The sequence below is a fragment of the Giraffa tippelskirchi genome, chromosome 1, assembly GCF_054371585.1.
Source record: "Giraffa tippelskirchi isolate mGirTip1 chromosome 1, T2T-mGirTip1v1.2.pri, whole genome shotgun sequence".
Taxonomy (NCBI): Eukaryota; Metazoa; Chordata; class Mammalia; order Artiodactyla; family Giraffidae; genus Giraffa; species Giraffa tippelskirchi.
In genome coordinates this window covers 88015131-88035569 of record NC_137275.1, presented here as the reverse complement: position 1 = coordinate 88035569, position 20439 = coordinate 88015131, and the positions used below count along the sequence as shown (strand labels likewise).

The 20439-nt window shown below is 39.6% G+C and overlaps 1 protein-coding gene and 1 long non-coding RNA gene across 51 annotated transcripts in view; both read left to right on the top strand.

The window, feature by feature from the left end:
- The window catches only part of SLC9B1 (solute carrier family 9 member B1), a 71012-nt gene that overhangs the window by 21802 nt on the left and 28771 nt on the right, over positions 1-20439 (top strand). For 29 of the 50 annotated variants that reach the window (XM_081483275.1, XM_081483326.1, XM_081483519.1 and 26 more), the window contains 3 exons: positions 7413-7489; positions 8049-8118; positions 9664-9802. In XM_081483275.1, coding sequence (XP_081339401.1) covers positions 8050-8118; positions 9664-9802 — 208 coding nt within the window. In that variant the 5' untranslated portion in view covers positions 7413-7489; position 8049. Of the gene's footprint in view, positions 1-5868; positions 6212-7412; positions 7490-8048; positions 8119-9663; positions 9803-20439 lie in introns of all 50 variants that reach the window. The other 21 variants (XM_081483552.1, XM_081483591.1, XM_081483562.1 and 18 more) reach the window with 2 other exon arrangements.
- LOC145503763 (uncharacterized) lies at positions 12724-18300 on the top strand. The gene is made up of 2 exons (XR_014051732.1): positions 12724-17084; positions 18162-18300. It is a non-coding gene; the product is annotated as an uncharacterized LOC145503763 (long non-coding RNA).

Sequence of the window (20439 nt, the reverse complement as noted above, 5' to 3'; positions counted from 1 at the left end):
ACAACATGCTGGTTTATTTTCTTCAGTATTATATTGCAGTCTGAAAATATTATTTTTGCCTTACCCGCTATAGAATATAAGCTCCATGAGAGCAGAAACCTATATGCCTGTTTTGTTTTGCTGCTTTAACCTTCAGAGTCCAGAGAGTAGCATTTAGAAATTATTAAGTGGGTGAACTTTGGAGTAGCCATCATGGTCAACAAAAGAGTCGGAAATGCAGTACTTGGATGCAATCTCAAAAATGACAGAATGATCTCTGTTCGTTTCCAAGGTAAACCATTCAATATCACGGTAATCCAAGTCTATGCCCTGACCAGTAACGCTGAAGAAGCTGAACTTGAACGGTTCTATGAAGACCTACAAGACCTTTTAGAACTAACACCCAAAAAAGATGTCCTTTTCATTATAGGGAACTGGAATGCAAAAGTAGGAAGTCAGGAAACACCTAGCATAACAGGCAAATTTGGCCTTGGAGTACAGAATGAAGCAGGGCAAAGGCAAATAGAGTTTTGCCAAGAGAACCCACTGTTCATAGCAAACACCCGCTTCCAACAACACAAGAGAAGACTCTACACATGGACATCACCAGAGGGTCAACACCGAAATCAGATTGATTATATTCTTTGCAGCCAAAGATGGAGAAGCTCTATACAGTCAGCAAAAACAAGACCAGGAGCAGACTGTGGCTCAGATCATGAACTCCTTATTGCCAAATTCAGACTTAAATTGAAGAAAGTAGGGAAAACCACTAGACCATTCAGGTATGACCTAAATCAAATCCCTTATGATTATACAGTGGAAGTGAGAAATAGATTTAAGGGACTAGAGATCTGATAGACAGAGTGCCTGATGAACTATGGACAGAGGTTCGTGACATTGTACAGGAGGCAGGGATCAAGACCATTCCCATGGAAAAGAAATGCAAAAAAGCAAAATGGCTGTCTGAGGAGGCCTTACAAATAGCTGGGAAAAGAAGAGAAGTGAAAAGCAAAGGAGAAAATGAAAGATATACCCATCTGAATACAGAGTTCCAAAGAATAGCAAGGAGAGATAAGAAAGCCTTTCTCAGCGATCAATGGAAAGAAATAGAGGAAAACAACAGATTGGGAAAGACTAGAGATCTCTTCAAGAAAATTAGAGATACCAAAGGAACACTTCATGCAAAGATGGGCTCGATAAAGGACAGAAATGGTATGGACCTAACAGAAGCAGAAGATATTAAAAAGAGGTGGCAAGAATACACAGAAGAACTATACAAAAAAGATGTTCACGACCCAGATAATCACGATGGCGTGATCACTCACCTAGAGCCAGACATCCGGGAATGTGAAGTCAAGTGGGCCTTAGGAAGTATCACTATGAACAAAGCTAGTGGAGGTGATGGAATTCCAGTTGAGCTATTTCAAATCCTGAAAGATGATGCTGTCAAAGTGCTGCACTCAATATGCCAGCAAAACTGGAAAACTCAGCAGTGACCACAGGACTGGAAAAGGTCACTTTTCATTCCAATCCCAAAGAAAGGTAATGCCAAAGAATGCTCAAACTACTGCACAATTGCACTCATCTCACATGCTAGTAAAGTAATGTTCAAAATTCTCCAAGCCAGGCTTCAATAATACATGAACCATGAACTTCCAGATGTTCAAGCTGGTTTTAGAAAAGGCAGAGGAATCAGAGATCAAATTGCCAACATCTGCTGGATCATCGAAAAAGCAAGAGAGTTCCATAAAAACATCTATTTCTGCTTTATTAACTATGCCAAAGCGTTTAACTGTGTTGATCACAATAAACTGTGGAAAATTCTGAAAGAGATGGGAATACCAGACCATCTGGCCTGTCTCTTGAGAAACCTGTATGCAGGTCAGGAAGCAACATTTAGAACTGGACATGAAACAACACACTGGTTCCAAATAGGAAAAGGAGTACATCGAGGCTGTATATTGTCACCTTGCTTATTTAACTTATATGCAGAGTACGTCATGAGAAATGCTAGGCTGGAAGAAACACAAGCTGGAATCAAGATTGCCAGGAGACATATCAATAACCTCAGATATGCAGATGACACCAGCCTTATGGCAGAAAATGAAGAAGAACTAAAGAGCCTCTTGATGAAAGTGAAAGAGGAGAGTGAAAAATTTGGCTTAAAGCTCAACGTTCAGAAAACTAAGATCATGGCATCTGGTCCCATCACTTCATGGGAAATAGATGGGGAAACAGTGTCAGACTTTATTTTGGGGGGCTCCTAAATCACTGCTGATGGTGATTGCAGCCATGAAATTAAAAAGATGCTTACTCCTTGGAAGGAAGGTTATGACCAACCTAGATAGCATATTTAAAAGCAGATACATTACTGTGCCAACAAAGGTCCATCTAGTCAAGGCTATGATTTTTCCAGTGGTCATGTATGGATGTGAGAGTTGGACGGTGAAGAAAGCTGAGCGCCAAAGAATTGATTCTTTTGAACTGTAGTGTTGGAGAAGACTCTTGAGAGTCCCTTAGACTGCAAGGAGATCCAACCAGTCCATCCTAAAGGAGATCAGTCCTGGTTGTTCATTGCAAGGGCTGATGTTGAAGCTGAAACTCCAACACTTTGGCCACCTGATGGGAAGAGCTGACTCATTTGAAAAGACCTTGATGCTGGGAAAGATTGAAGGCAGGCGAAGAAGGGGACAACAGAGGATGAGATGGTTGGATGGCATCACCAACTCAATGGACTTGGGTTTGGGTGGACTCTGGGAGTTGGTGATGGACAGGGAGGCCTGGCGTGCTGCGATTCATGGGGTTGCATAGAGTCGGACACGACTGAGCAACTGAACTGAACTGAACTGAACTGAACTTTGTGCCCTGACCTAATGACTTATGTGTACTGGAGCTCGACTATTTTAACGGTGCTAATCCTCAGCCACAGTTTGTGGATCACTACAAACTGTGGAAAATTCTTCAAGAGATGGGAATACCAGACCACCTGACCTGCCTCTTGAGAAATCTGTATGCAGGTCAGGAAGCAACAGTTAGAACTGGACATGGAACAACAGACTGGTTCCAAATAGGAAAAGGAGCACGTCAAGGCTGTATACTGTCACCCTGCTTATTTAACTTATATGCAGAGTACATCATGAGACACGCTGGGCTTGATGAAGCACAAGCTGGAATCAAGATTGCCAGGAGAAACATCAATAACCTCAGATATGCAGATGACACCAGCCTTATGGCAGAAAGTGAAGAAGAACTAAAGAGCCTCTTGATGAAAGTGAAAGAAGAGAGTGAAAAAGTTGGCTTAAAGCTCAACATTCAGAAAACTAAGATCATGGCCTCTGGTCCCATCACTTCATGGCAAATAGATGGGGAAACAGTGGAAACAGTGGCAGAGTTTATTTTCTTGGGCTCCAAAATCTCTGCAGATGGTGATTGCAGTCATGAAATTAAAAGATGTTTACTCCTTGGAAGAAAAATTATGTCCAACCTAGACAGCATATTAAAAAGCAGAGACATTACTTTGCCAACAAAGGTCTGTCTAGTCAGGGTTATGGTTTTTCCAGTAGTCATGTATGGATGTGAGAGTTGGAGTATAAAGAAAGCTAAGCACCAAAGAATTGATGCTTTTGAACTGTGGTGTTGGAGAAGACTCTTGAGAGTCTGTTGGACTGCAAGGAGATACAACCTGTCCATCCTAAAGGAAATCAGTCCTGAATATTCATTGGAAGGACTGATGTTGAAGCTGAAACTCCAGTGCTTTGGCCACCTGGTGCGAAGAACTGACTCATTTGAAAAGACCTTGATGCTGGGAAAGATTGAGGGCGGGAGGAGAAGGGGATGACAGAGGATGAGATGATTGGATGGTATCACCGACTCAATGGACATGAGTTTGAGTAAACTCCGGGAGTTGGTGATGGACAAGGAGGCCTGGTGTGCTGCAGTCCATGGGGTCGCAAATATTTGGACACAACTGAGCGACTTAACTGAACTGAACAGAACCCTCAGCCTCTCCCTTCAGAACTTGACCCAGCTTAGGTGATTGACCCACATTTCTTGCTCACAGAGCTTACTAACACTCAGCTTTTGGTCCAACAGCAAATGACAGGTAGTCAGTCTAATAATTTTGATATTCCCTTGAATTAAAATGAAGTTCTACTTTAAAAGGACTTAGAGATATAATTTGTTTCATCATATTTTTAAAATAAATGTTATTTTCTGTTTTAGTGTCATAAATTCAGTTATGATTCCTTACAGGATTTTATGTTTTTTAAATTGGAGGATAATTGCTTTACAATGCTGTGTTGGTTTCTGCTGTATAACAACAAAGATCAGCCATGATTATATGTATATCCCTGTCCTCTTAAGCCTCCCTTCCCCTCTTGTAGAATTTTAAACACTAATATTTTGCTTTATTAAAGTGAGAATATATATAAGCACTCAGCATATGGTTTACTCAGATGTTAATGTTCCATTTCATTAAAAACTTTCATTATTAAAATTCAGGGCTTCCTAGGTGGCGCTAGTGGTAAAGAACCTGCCTGCTAATGCAGAAGACATAAGAGACAAGGGTTTGATCCCTGGGTAAGGAAGATCCCTGGAGGAAGGCATGGCAACCCACTCCAGTATTCACACCTGGAGAATCCCATGGCCAGAGGAGCCTGGTGGGCTATGGTCCATAGGGTTGCTGTAAGCACCCAGCGTACGGTTTCAGTTCAGTTCAGTTGCTCAGTCGTGTCCGACTCTCTGCGACCCCATGAATTGCAGCACGCCAGGCCTCTCTGTCCATCACCAACTCCCGGAGTCTACCCAAACCCATGTCCATCAAGTCGGTGATGCCATCCAACCATCTCATCCTCTGTATTCCCCTTCTCCTCCCGCCCCCAATCCTACCCAGCATTAGGGTCTTTTCCAATGAGTCAACCCTTTGCATGAGGTGCCCAAAGTATTGGAGCTTCAGCTTCAACATCAGACCTTCCAATGAATACCCAGGATTGATCTCTTTTAGGATGGATTGATTGGATCTCCTTGCAGTCCAAGGGACTCTCAAGAGTCTTCTCCAACACCACAGTTCAAAAGCATCAATTCTGCGGTGCTCAGCTTTCTTCACTGTCCAACTCTCACATCCATACATGACCACTGGAAAAACCATAGCCTTGACTAGACGTACTTTTGTTGGCAAAGTAATGTCTCTGCTTTTAAACATGCTATCTAGGTTGGTCATAACCTTCCTTCCAAGGAGTAAGCGTCTTTTAATTTCATGGCTGCAGTCACCATCAGCAGTGATTCTGGAGCCCAAAAAAGTAAAGTCTGACACTGTTTCCACTGTTTCCCCATCTATTTGCCATGAAGTGATGGGACCAGATGCCATGATCTTAATTTTCCGAACGTTGAGCTTTAAGCCAACTTTTTCACTCTCCTCCTTCATCTTCATCAAGAGGCTCTTTAGTTCTTCTTCACTTTCTGCCATAAGGGTGGTATCATCCGCATATCTGAGGTTATTGATATTTCTCCCGGCAATCTTGATTCCAGCTTGTGCTTCATCCAGCCCAGAGTGTCTCATGATGTACTCTGCATATAAGTTAAATAAGCAGGGTGACAGTATACAGCCTTGACGTGCTCCTTTTCCTATTTGGAACCAGTCTGTTGTTCCATGTCCAGTTCTAAATGTTGCTTCCTGACCTGCATACAGGTTTCTCAAGAGACAGGTCAGATGGTCTGGTATTCCCATCTCTTTCAGAATTTTCCACAGTTTATTGTGATACACACAGTCAAAGGCTTTGGCATAGTCAATAAAGCAGAAATAGATGTTTTTCTGGAACTCTCTTGCTTTTTCGATGATCCAGCGGATATTGGCAATTTGATCTCTGATTCCTCTGCCTTTTCTAAAACCAGCTTGAACATCTGGAAGTTCACGGTTCACGTATTGCTGAAGCCTGGCTTGGAGAATTTTGAGCATTACTTTCCTAGCATGTGAGATGAGCGCAATTGTGCGGTAGTTTGAGCATTCTTTGGCATTGCCTTTCTTTGGGATTGGAATGAAAACTGACCTTTTCCAGTCCTGTGGCCACTGCTGAGTTTTCCAAATTTGCTGGCGTATCGAGTGCAGCACTTTCACAGCATCACCTTTGAGGATTTGAAATAGCTCAACTGGAATTCCATCACCTCCACTAGCTTTGTTCGTAGTGATGCTTTCTAAGGCCCACTTGACTTCACATTCCAGGATGTCTGGCTCTAGGTGAGTGATCACAGCATTGTGATTATCTGTGTCGTGAAGATCTTTTCTGTACAGTTCTTCTGTGTATTCTTGCCACCTCTTCTTAATATCTTCTGTTTCTGTTAGGTCCATACCATTTCTGTCCTTTATCGAGCCTATCTTTGCATGAAATGTTCCTTTGGTATCTCTAATTTTCTTGAAGAGATCTCTAGTCTTTCCCAATCTGTTGTTTTCCTCTATTTGTTTGCACTGATCACTGAGGAAGGCTTCCTTATCTCTCCTTGCTATTCTTTGGAACTCTGCATTCAGATGAGAATATCTTTCCTTTTCTCCTTTGCTTTTCGCTTCTCTTCTCTTCCAAGCTATCTGTAAGGCCTCCTCAGACAGCCATTTTGCTTTTTTGCATTTCTTTTCCTTGGGGATTTTCTTGATCCCTGTCTCCTGTACAATGTCACGAACCTCTGTCCATAGTTCATCAGGCACTCTGTCTATCAGGTCTAGTCCCTTAAATCTATTTGTCACTTCCACTGTATACTCATAAGGGATTTGATCTAGGTCATACCTGAATGGTCTAGTGGTTTTCCCTACTTTCTTCAATTTAAGTCTGAATTTGGCAATAAGGAGTTCATGATCTGAGCCACAGTCTGCTCCTGGTCTTGTTTTTGCTGACTGTATAGAGCTTCTCCATCTTTGGCTGCAAAGAATATAATCAATCTGATTTCGGTGTTGACCATCTGGTGATGTCCACGTGTAGAGTCTTCTCTTGTGTTGTTGGAATAGGGTGTTTGCTATTACCAGTGTGTTCTCGTGGCAAAACTCTATTAGCCTTTGCCCTGCTTCATTCTGTACTCCAAGGCCAAACTTGCCTGTTACACCAGGTGTTTCTTGACTTCCTACTTTTGCATTCCAGTCCCCTATAATGATAAGGACATCTTTTTTGGGTGTTAGTTCTAGAAGGTCTTGTAGGTCTTCATAGAACTGTTCAACTTCAGCTTCTTCAGCGTTACTGGTCAGGGCATAGACTTGGATTACCGTGATATTGAATGGTTTGCCTTGAAAACGAACAGAGATAATTCTGGTTTACTCAGATGTTAATGTTCCATTTCATTAAAAACTTTCATTATTAAAATTGCTTACCTTTAAAAAAAAATAGATACTTGAAACACATTCTTATCAAGTACTTAAAATTAAAACTTGAAATCTTTAATTTTGTCCTCAACAGTAAACTCAAGAATTGAAAGATATTTTTAAGGCAAAGATACTCTCCCTCTACTTAAAGAAGCAAAGATCACAGAGAAGGTAGAAACAACAGATATTTTAAAATAAGCTTTTCCAGAAATAATTCTTCCCTTGATGTGGTTCTAGCTCACTCTTTTTTTTCCTAGTTCATTCTTATTCATAATAAAAGCTATTTTATTTTGCTTAAATGTTGGACCTACAGACCTTTCTAATGGACCACATATAAAGACATTATGCTGATAGATGTAGGTTTTAAGTTTAAATCCTTTTGAAGGAGTTGACTGAGTAGAGTAAATCAATTATGGGAATTATCTCAAACATATTAGTTCAGTGCATGAAATAAAGAACTGAGTTTTCTAATATATGCTTTAAGATATGGCCCAGGATTATGAGCTACTGATAAGTATTAAATTTTTTGTGTTATGATTTTTAAAACTCATGCACATGACTTTGGTTAATAACTTTAAAAATGACTATTTGTACTATTTAGACTATTCAGATATCTGACTTGACTGTGATAAAACTTTATGGTAACAAATTAATCCCACTTAACCGTGTTTGTTTTCAAATGGACTTATAGTATTTTTCTTTTTTCTTTCAAATTACTTTTAAATATTAGCATGTACACTAAAGAACCACAAAATGAACACTTGGAGGATGAAAATGTCCAGTCATCTACAACTCCTGAGGTAAAGACTTAAACTATATTGTAACATATGACATAAAAACCTATCTAACATTAAAATTTATTTTTAAAGTTAATAAATTTTTTCATATATTTGGTTTAAAAATGAGAAGTGGTCATTTAAAAATAACTAGTTTTAATAGGCCCTAAGAAAAGGAATGAAAACACAATAAGGGGTGACTGTAGATTATTTTGGAACTAAAGCAGATTTTAGGAATAATAGAAATTTGGCTTATTATTTCTTGCCATGTCCAGAATAAACTTAGTAGAGTATAAGACGTAAAGAAAAATGTAAAGTAATTAAAATGTTCTGCTGTACATTTGAAGAGACCCTGGTTTTCATATTTGCAAGTGTGTAGAGTAAGTCATCAGAGAAGGCAATGGCACACCACTCCAGTACTCTTGCCTGGAAAATCCCATGGACGGAGGAGCCTGGTAGGCTACAGTCCATGGGGTCGCTAAGTGTCGGACATGACTGAGCGACTTCACTTTCACTTTTCCCTTTAATGCACTGGAGAAGGAAATGGCAACCCACTCCAGTATTCTTGCCTGGAGAATCCCAGGAACGGCGGAGCCTGGTGGGCTGCCGTCTAAGGGGTCGCACACAGAGTCGGACACGACTGAAGCGACTTAGCAGCAGCAGCAGAGTAAGTCATTAGAGTAAGTCATTAGACCAACTTTTGTTGGTCTTGTTTTACTAAATAATAATTGGTCATAATTAGAATTATAAATTGTTTACTTTTAAAATAGAAGTTTCTACAATTTTTAAGAGTCAAAAAAGTCCTTTTTAGAAATATTTAAAATATTCACCATTGATTTTAATTACTTTTATCTATAAATACTTCATTCTAATCTATGTAAATTTATTATAAATTCTGAAATAAGAAAATTTAAAATAATATGATTCTACTGGACAGACTTTCCAGAAAAAGATTTCTACCTCAGAACTCCAACAGATTAGTCATGATCCAGTTTAAATAGCTTTGATACGTTCCTTCTAGCTAACTTAAGGAACTATTTCCTCTTTGTCCACTTACTGCTTGTAAATAGGGCTGCTCATCTAATTTTCCATGTTCACAGTAATAATGTGAATTTAGTTATGAGATTTGGTGGTTTCTTACACTCATAAAATTGTATGAAAGTATATTTCTTTTTTTTCTTTTATTTATTTATTTATTTTAATTGGAAGCTAATTACTTTACAATATTGTGGTGGTTTTTGCCACACAGTCACATGAATCAGCTGTGGGTGTACACGTGTTCCCCATCCTGAACCCCCCTCCCACCTCCCTCCCCATGCCATCCCTCAGGGTCATCCCAGTGCACCAGCCCTGAGCACCCTGCATCGAACCTGGACTGGCGATCTATTTCACGTATGATAATATACATGTTTCAGTACTGTTCTCTCAAATCATCCCACCCTCGCCTAGAAAGATGGTAATGATGAACCTGTATGCGAGACAGCAAAAGAGACACAGATGTAAAGAAAAGACTTTAAGACTCTGTGGGGGAAAGTATATTTCTTAAGAAGCTTTTTTGTTTTACTTCAGATCCTCAAAGCTACCAGTGCTAATGAACATGAAGAACCTACGGAAACCATCTTGCCAGAAACAGAGGAAACAAAACCACAGATGGAAAAGAAGGGTTCTTGTCTTCCACAAGGAACACTGAATAAAGCTATTACAAATGGTATGTGAAATGAGAAATGTAAATGGATAGAAAATGAGAAATGTGGGTTTGATAAATATTAGAATATAAGCCAACAAAGTGAGTGAAGTGAAAGTCGCTCAGTTGTGTCCAACTCTTGGCAATCCCATGGACCGTAGCCTGCCAGGCTCCTCTGTCCATGGGGATTCTCCAGGCAAGAATACTGGAGTGGGTTGCCATTTCCTTCTCCAATAAGTCAACAAAGCTGCTGCTTAATCTATACACTCCAAATAATATGAGCAGCTCTATTTATAAGCAATATGTAGACAAAGAGGAAATAGTTCCTTGAATGTGTCAAAAATAATAACTGCTTAACAGATCTATATTTTAGTATTTGACATGACTGTTTATGTCAAATTTTGGAAATTAGAAACAATTAATAGATTTTTATTTAAAACCTACTTTGACATTTAGTTTTAAGGTAACTAGAAGGAACATTATACTTCTGGCAATATTAATGTTCTTATTAAACTTAAGTCCAAAATTTTCAAACAGCTCTTGCCTTTAAAAGTTGTATAAAACTTAGCATCCCTACTAAAATTTTAGAGCATTTCATTGTCATCAAATATTTATTAAAGGTTAATATCCCAGACACTTCCAGTTTCTGGTCCAATGTCATCACTCTATCCTAACAACAAATAAAGAGCTGAACAAATTGAAAATTCAACAAATCAACTCTTCTCAGTTCCATCCAAGAACTGAGGTCACAGGGCAAATCACTGCCCCCAAAATTAGGGATAGTCAGATTGATACAGGTAGGAGGAGCGAAAACGCGTTTAGAATCAAACTCCATACCCGCCAGAAATGCTCAGAGGGCTCAGACAAACCTTGTGCACACCAGGACCCAGACACCCCACAGAGACTGAGACAGAACTGTGTGTGAGTGTCTCCTGTGGAGGTCCGGGTCAACAGTGGACTGCTACAGGGGCAGGGGCTCTGGGTGCAGCAGACCTGGGTATGGCATAAGCCCTCTTGGAGGAGGTCGCCATTAACCCCACCATAGAGCCGCCAGAACTTACGTAGGACTGGGAAACACACTCTTGGCGGGCACAAACAGAACCTTGTGCGCACCAGGACCCAGGAGAAAGGAGCAGTGACCCCACAAGAGACTGACCCAGACTTGCCCATAAGTGTCTCCGGGTGGAGGCATGGGTTGGCAGTGGCCTGCTGCAGGGATGGGGGCACTGAGTACAGCAGAGCATGCATGGGACCTTTTGAAGGATGTTGCCATTATCTTCATTACCTCCACCGTAGTTTGGCCCCAGGTTAATAACAGAGAGGGAACACAGCCCCACCCATTAACAGAAAATTGGATTAAAGATTTACTGAACTTGGCCCTGCCCATCAGAACAAGAGCCACTTTCCCCCTCGGTCAGTCTTTCCCATCAGGAAGCTTCCATAAGCCTCTTACCCTTCTCCATCAGAGGGCAGACAGAATGAAAACCACAATCACAGGAAACTAGCCAATCTGATTACATGGACCACAGCCTTGTCTCACTCAATGAAACTATGAGCCATGCCATGTAGGGCCACCCAAGACCAGTGGGTCATGGTGGAGAACTCTGACAAAACATGGTCCACTGGAGAAGGAAATGGCAAACCACTTCAGTATTCTTGCCTTGAGAGCCCCATGAACAGTATAAAAAGGCAAAAAGATAGGACACCGAAAGATGAACTCCCCAGGTCGGTAGGTGCCCAATATGGTACTGGAGAACAGTGGAGAAATAACTCCAGAAAGAATGAAGAGACAGAGCCAAAGCAAAAACAACACCCAGTTGTGGATGTGACTGATGATGGAAGTAAAGTTTGATGCTGTAAAGAGCAATATTGCATAGGAACCTGGAATGTTAGGTCCACGAATCAAAGCAAATTGAAAGTGGTCAAACAGGAGATGGCAAGAGTGAACATCAACATTTTAGGAATCAGTAAACTAAAATGGACTGGAATGGGTGAATTTAACTCAGATGACCATTATATCTACTACTGTGGGCAAGAATACCTTAGAAGAAATGGAGTACTCATCATAGTCAACAAAAGAGTCTGAAATGCAGTACTTGGATGCATTTCAAAAACAACAGAATGATCTCTGTTCGTCTCCAAGGCAAACCATTCAATGTCAGAGTAATCCAAGTCTATGTCCCAACCAGTAATGCTGAAGAAGCTGAAGCTGAACGGTTCTATGAAGACCTCCAAGACTTTCTAGAACTAACACCCAAAAAAGATGTCCTTTTCATTATAGGAGACTGGAATGCAAAGGTACGAAGTCAAGAATTACCTGGAGTAAGAGGCAAATTTTGCCTTGGAGTACAGAATGAAACAGGGCAAAGGCTAACAGAGTTTTGCCAAGAGAACCCACTGGTCATAGCAAACACCCTCTTCCAACAACACAAGAGAAGACTCTACACATGGACATCACCAGATGGTCAATACCGAAATCAGACTGATTATATTCTTTGCAGCCAAAGATGGAGAAGTTCTACACAGTCAGCAAAAACAAGACCAGGAGCAGACTGTGGCTCAGATCATGAACTGCTTATTGCCAAATTCAGACTTAAATTGAAGAAAGTAGGGAAAACCACTGAACCATTCAGGTATGACCCAAATCAAATCCCTTATGATTATACAGTGGAAGTGAGAAATAGATTCAAGGGATTACATCTGATGATAGACAGAGTGCCTGATGAACTATGGACAGAGGTTCGTGACATTGTGCAGGAGGCAGGGATGAAGACCATCCCTAAAGAAAAGAAATGCAAAAAGGCAAAATGGTTGTCTGAGGAGGCCTTATAAATAGCTGTGAATAGAAGAGAAGCAAAAGGTAAAGGAGAAAATGAAAGATATACCCATTTGAATGCAGCATCTCAAAGAATAGCAAGGAGAGGGAAGAAAGCCTTCCTCAGTGATCAGTGCAAAGAAATAGAGGAAAACAATAAAATGGGAAAGTCTGGAGATCTCTTCAAGAAAATTAGAGATACCAAGGGAAAATTTCATGCAAAGATGGGCTCGATAAAGGACAGAAATGGTATGGACCTACAGAAGCAAAAAATATTAAGAAGAGGTGGCAAGAATACACAGAAGAACTGTACAAAAAAGATCTTCACGACCCAGATAATAACGATGATGTGATCACCAACCTAGAGCCAGACATCCTGGAATGTGAAGTCAAGTGGGCCTTAGGAAGCATCACTATGAACAAAGCTAGAGGAAGTGATGGAATTCCAGTTGAACTATTTCAAAGCCTAAAAGATGATGCTGTGAAAGTGCTGCACCCAAATTTGGTAAACTCAGCAGTGGCCACAGGACTGGAAAAGGTCAGTTTTCATCCCAGTCCCAAAGAAAGGCAATGCCAAAGAATGTTCAAACTACCTCACAATTGCACTCATCTCACACACTAGCAAAGTAATGCTCAAAATTCTCCAAGCCAGGCTTCAACACTATGTGAACCGTGAACTTCCAGATGTTCAAGCTGGATTTAGAAAAGGCAGAGGAACCAGAGATCAAATTGGATCATTGAAAAAGCAAGAGAGTTCCAGAAAAACATCTATATCTGCTTTATTGACTATGCCAAAGCCTTTAACTGTGTGGACCACAACAAACTGGAAAATTCTGAAAGAGATGGAAATACCAGACCACCTGACCTGCCTCTTGAGAAATCTGTGTGCAGATCAGGAAGCAACAGTTAGAACTGGACATGGAACAACAGACTGGTTCCAAATAGGAAAAGGAGTACGTCAAGGCTGTATATTGTCACCCTGCTTATTTGACTTATATGCAGAGTACATCATGAGAAATGCTGGGTTGGAGGAAGCACAAGCTGGAATCAAGATTGCCAAGAGAAATATCAATAACCTCAGATATGCGGATGACACCACCCTTATGGCAGAAAGTGAAAAAGAACTAAAGAGCCTCTTGATGAAAGTGAAAGAGGAGAGTGAAAAAGTTGGCTTAAAGCTCAACGTTCAGGAAACTAAGATCATGGCATCTGGTCCCATCACTTCATGGCAAATAGATGGGGAAACAGTGGAAACAGTGTCAGACTTTATTTTCTTGAGCTCCAAAGTCAGTGCAGATGGTGACTGCAGTCATGAAATTAAAAGACGCTTACTCCTTGAAAGAAAAGTTATGACCAATGTAGAGAGCATATTAAAAAGCAGAGATGTTACTTTGCCAACAAAGGTCCGTCTAGTCAAAAGTATGGTTTTTCCAGTAGTCATGTATGGTTGTGAGAGTCAGACTGTAAAGAAAGCTGAGCATTGAAGAAGTGATGCTTTTGAACTGTGGTGTTGGAGAAGACTCTTGAGAGTCCGTTGGACTGCAAGGAGATCCAACCAGTCCATTCTAAAGGAAATCAGTCCTTAATATTCATTGGAAGGACTGATGTTGAAGCTGAAACTCCAATACTTTGGCCACCTGATACAAAGAGCTGACTCATTGGAAAAGACCCTGATGCTGGCAAAGATTAAAGGTGGGAGGAGAAGGGATGACAGATGAAATGGCTGGATGGCATCACCGACTCAATGGACATGCGTTTGAGTAAGTTCTGGGAGTTGGCGATGGACAGGGAGGCCTGGGGTGCCGTCCATGGGGTCACAAAGAGTCAGACATGACTGAGCAACTGAACTGAACTGATCTGAGGTTGATACAGAGAATCATAATTTAACAGAGCAGAAACCTTTCTAGCTGAGGGTAGGAAAACCTAAAACGTAATTAACAAATTAACTGGAGGCTCAATGTGGGCACCTCTGAGAGTTAACGACTCCAAGGATAGCCCAGTTGTGGTGCTGGGAGGATATTTTCATGTGAATTTTACCTCCAAGAGCTTTCTGTCAAAGGGAGAGAAAAGGTAACTACTTTCAGCAACATAGCATTCTGTGCTTAACAAGAACTGCCCTCAGAGAAATTATTTTATCAGAATATAACCTCTAGGGACTTTTATTAGCCTAACCACCTGAGAAGAAAAATACCCAACTGCAGCCCTTTCTAGCCATCCCATACAACCTAAGGGGATGAGAAAAGAAAAGAAAAAGAAACCCTGAGGAGCACTTGTGAAATTTCTAGCCCAGGAGGCACAGGCTCACTAAAAGACTGAGGCCTAATCATAGGACTAGAGAATTCTTCTTCTCCCTCTACAACTTACCACCACGTTACCACAGGTCCTTTTATACAGGACATCATGTTCCCCTTTGAACAAAAATATATAGCAAGTATTAAAAAGCACAGAACACAGTTTGAAGAGACAGAGAAAGCATCAGAACGAGACCCAGATATGCTAAGAGTGTTGGCATTATCAGACCATGAATTTAAAACAACTCTGACTGATACACTAAGGGCTGCAATGGAAAGGTAGACAACATGTAAGAAAAGATGGGTAATACAAACAGAGAGATGGAAATTCTAAGAATCAAAACAGAAATGCTAGAAACTAAAAACACTAACAGAAATGAATGCATTTGATGGGTTCATTAGGAGATTATACACAGCTGAGGAAAGAATCCGTGAGCTTCGGGATTTTTCAGTAGAAACTTTCAAAACTGGTAAGCAGAGAAAAAATTGGGGAAAAAAATGCAAATATCTAAGAACGATGGGACAACTACAAAAGTTGTGACATATGGGTAATAGGAATACCAGAAAGAAAACAACAGAAGAGATATTTGAAGTAATAATGACTGAGAATTTCCTCCAAATTAATGTCAAATAGCAAACCACAGATCCAGGAAGCTTGAGTACATGAAGCAGAATAAATTATTTTTAAAGCTTCAAAAACTATACTTAACTGTATAGTATACTCAAACTGGAGAAAGTCAAAGATAAAGAAAACATCTTGAAAGAAGCTAGAGGAAAAAACACCTTACCTATAGAGAAACAAAGATAAAAGTTACATCCAGTTTATTCTCAGAAACTATGCAAGCAAAAAGAGAGTGAAATATTTAAAGTGTTGAGACAAAATGCACACACACACCCCAACTGTATTCTATGAAATTATCCTTCAAAAGTGAAAGAGAAATAAAGGCTTTCTCAGATTAACAAAATTGAGAGAATTTGTTGCCAGTATACCTGCCTTGCAAAAGTTTTAAAAGTTTTTCAGGAGAAGGAAATGATATAGGTCAGAAACTCAGATGTATGAAAGTAGTATTCACAGCATCTTCACCAGGAGTAGTTTCCATCTTAAGAACCCGCCCCCCGCTTCTTTTTTTTTTGCTCATTCATAAGGAGCAACTCCTCATCTGTTCAAGTTTTATCAGGAAATTGTAGCAATTCCTTCACATCTTCAGGCTCCACTTCTAGCTCTCTTGCTATTTCCACCACATCTGCAGTTCCTTTCCCCACTAAAGTCTTGAACCCCTCAAAGTCATCCATTTAAAGCTATAATCAACTTCTTCCAAACTCCTGTGAATGTTAATATGTTGACCTTTTCCAGTGAATCATGAATGTTCTTAATGGTATCTAGAATGGTGAATCCTTTTTAGGAGTAGAAGCTTTTCAATTTACTTTGCCCAGATCCATCAGAGAAATCACTATCAATGGCATCAATAAAATGTTTCTTAAATAAGAAGACTTGAAAAGAGAAATTACTCCTTGATACATGAGCTGCAGAATGGATGTTGTGTTAGCAGACATGAAAACATTGTATCTCCAACCGAGCTCTTGGGTGACCATTTGTATTGTCAATGGGCAGTAATATTTTGAAATATTTTCTGAGCAGTTGGTCTTAACAGTGGGCTTAAAATGTTGAGTAAACAAAAAAATGTTGTAAACAAATGTGCTGTCATCCAGGCCTTGTTGTTCCAGATTAGATTTAGCATCATTCTTAAGGGCCCTAGGACTTTTGGAGTGATAAATGAAAATTGGCTTCAACTTAAGGTCACCAGCTGCATTAGCCCTTAAGTTAGTACTGTCCTTTGAAGCCAGGTATTGACTTCTCCTCTCTAACCATGAAAGTACTAGATGGTGTCTTCTTCCAATAGAAGACTGTTTTATCTGCACCGTAAATCTGTTGTTTCATTTAGTCATTGTCATTTAATTATTTAAACTCAATAGTCTGCATAACTTGCAGCAGCTTCTGTATCAGCATTACCTTGCACTTTGATGTGATGGAGATGGTGTCTTTCCTTAAACCTCATGACCCAACCTCTACAAGCTTCAAAATTTTCTTCTGCAGCTTTCTCATCTCTTTCAGGTTTCATAGACTTGGAAAGAGATAGGGTCTTGCTCTAGATTAGGTTTTGGTTTTCGGGAATGTTGTGGCTGGTTTGAGGGCTCCCAGGTGGCACAGTGGTAAAGAATCTGCCTGCCAATGCAGGAGGCACGAGAGACATAGTTTCAATTCCTGAGTCGGGAAGATCCCCTGGAGTAGGAAATGGCAACCTGCTGCAGTATTCTTGCCTGGAAAATTCCACGGACAGAGGAGCCTGGCGGGCTACAGTCCATGGGACCACAAAGAGTCTGACAGGACTGAGCACAGACACACACACACGGCTGGTTTCATCTTCTATCCAGACCACTAAAACTTTCTCCATATAAGCAATAAGGTTGTTTAATTTCCTTATCATTGGCATGTTTACTGGAGTAGCGCTTTTAATTTCCTTCAAGAACCTTTCCTTTGCATTTAGAACTTGGCTAATTGGTAAAAGAGGCCCATCATGGGCCTTCATGGGTTAGGCTTTCAAAGTGCCTTTCTCTCTAAGCTTAATCATTTCTAACTATTGATTTAAAATGAGAGACCTGTGACTCTTCCTTTCACTTGAGTACTTGGAGATTATTGTAGAGTTATTAGTTGGCCTAATTTCAGTAATGTTGTGTCTCAGAATAGGGAGGCTCAAGAAGCCCCACATTCTGGGACATACAATGCACCTTAATAAACTTAAAAGGTAAAAATCATACAATGTATGCTCTCAGACCACTGTAGACTCAAAGTATAATTTGTTAACAGAAAGGCAGATGGAAAATCCCCAAATACTTGGAGATTAACCAATAACATGAGTCAAAAAAGAAACCTCATGAGACATTTCTGAATATTTTGAGCTAAATTACAATGAAGCTATAACTTACCAAAGTTTGTGGGATACACTGAAAACAGTGCTAAGAGGGAAAACTATAGCATTTAATGCATATATTAGAAAAGAAGAAAAATCTAAAAATCTGTCATCTAAGCTTCCACCTTGTTGCTGTTTAGTTGCTAAGTCGTGTCCAACTCTTTGCAACCCCATGGATTGTAACCCATCAGGCTTCTTTGTCCATGGGATTTCCCAGGCAGGAATACTGGAGTTGGTTGCCATTTCCTTCTCCAGGGGATCTTCCCAACCCAGGGATCAAATGCTGTGTCTCCTGCATTGGCAGGCAGGTTCTTTACCACTGAGCTACCAGAGAATCAAGCCTCCAGCTTAGGAAAGTGGAAAAGGAAGCAAAATAAATTCAAGATAAGCAAAAGAAAAGAAATAATAAAAATTAAGGAAGGTATCAATACAATTGAAAACAAGAAATAGAGAAAATCAATGAAACAAAAAGCTTGTTCTTTGAAAAGATCAGTAAAATTGATTGCCTTTCACTAGGCTAAAAAAAAAGAAAGTGAGTGAAGTCACTCAGTCGTGTCCAACTCTTTGCGACCCCATGGACTGTAGCCTACCAGGCTCCTCCATCCATGGGATTTTCCAGGCAAGAATACTGGAGTGGGATACCATTTCCTCCTCCAAAGAAAAAAGAAAACACAATCACTAATATCGGAGAGATGGAACGTCACTATAGATCCTATGGGCATTGAAAGGTTAATAAAGGAATACTACAGACAACTTTGTGTCCACAAATCTGATAATTGAGAAAAAGTGGACCAGTGCCTTGAAGGACACGTTTGCCAAAATGCATACAAGAAGAAATAGGTAATTGGAATAAGACTATATCAGTTAAAGAAATTGAATCAACAGTTAATAACCTCCCCAAACAGTAAGTATCAGGCTCAGATGATTTCACTGGTGAATTCTGCTGAACATTTAAAGAAGAAATTATACCAATTTTCTACAGTCTTTTCCAGAATATAGAAGCAGAGGGAAGCTTGCCAACTCATGAGTCTAGCAGTACTCTCCTACCAAAACCAAAGACATTATAGGAGAAAAAAAAAAACACACTGTAGACCAGTTGATGAACAGAGATGCAGAAATTCTCAATGACGTAATTCTCTATATTAACAAATAGAGCTCAACAACATGTAAAAGGAATTATGCTTCACAACCATGTGGGGTTTATCCTAGGTATGCAAGTTTGGCTCACATTTGTAAATGACTTAATGTAATCCATCACATCAAAAAGATAAAGAAGAAAAATCACATGGTCATATCAATAGATGTGGGAAAAGCATTTGACAAAATCCAGCATTCATTCATGATAAAAACTTTCAGCAAATTACAGAGGAGAACTTCCTCAATTTGACAAAGAACATGGACTAAAAATCTACAGTTGCCATCATAGTTAATCTTGAGAAAACAGCTTTCCCTGTAAGATCAGGAACAAGAAAAGAATACCCTCTCACCACTCCTTTTCAATATTGTATTGAAAGTCCTAGCTAACACAGTAAGACAAGAAAACCGTTACAAGCGTACTCAAGGCATACAGATTGGGAAAAAAGAAATAAAACAGCCTTTGTTCACAGATGCCATGATTGTCTGTGTAGAAAATCCAAAGAATCAAGGGGAAAAAACTCCTATAACAACTAAATAGCAAATGTAATAAGATTGCAGGATACAAGGTTAATATGAAAAATTCAGGGTTTTTTTCCTAATTACCAACAATGAACAAATGGAATTTGAAGTGAAAAACATACCACCATTTACACTAGTACTCCCCAAAATGAAATGCCTTCATATAAATCTAACAAAATATGTATAATAGCTACATGAGGAAAACTGCAAAATTCTGAAGAAAGAATTTAAAGAAAAAACTAAATGTATAGATTTTCCATGCTCATGGAAGACTCAATATTGTTAAGATGTTAGCTCATCTCAACTTGATCTATAGATTCAGTGCAACTCCAATCAAAATTCCCACATGTTGTTTCATGGATATCAACAGGCTATTCTAAAATTTATATAGATATGCAAAAGACCAAGAATAACTAGCTCAGTATTGAAGGAGAAAAATTAAAAATTGGAGAACAGACCCTACTCACTTACAAGACTTACTATAAACCTAAAGTAATCAAGGCAGTATGATTTGGTTAACATGAAGTCCATATGTTAATGGAACAGAGGACTCAGAAATAGATCCACATAAACATAGTAAACTGATATTTGACAAAGCAGCAAAGGCAACCCAGTGGAAGAAAGATAATCTGATGGTAGATCTATTATTGGACATACATATGCAAAACAAATTAATCTAGATCAGACCTTATGCCCTTGATAAAAATTAACTCAAAGTGGATCATAGACCTAAATGTAAAATGCAAAACAATGAGACTCATAGAAGGTAACATAGGAGAAAATCTAGATGACCTTAGTTATGGTGATTACTTAGGAAAAACAGGAAATCCATGAATAATTGGTAAGTTGAACTTCTTTAACATTGAAAACTTCTGCTCTGTGAAAACAATGTCAAGAGATTGAGCACACAAGCCACAAAACTGGGAAAAA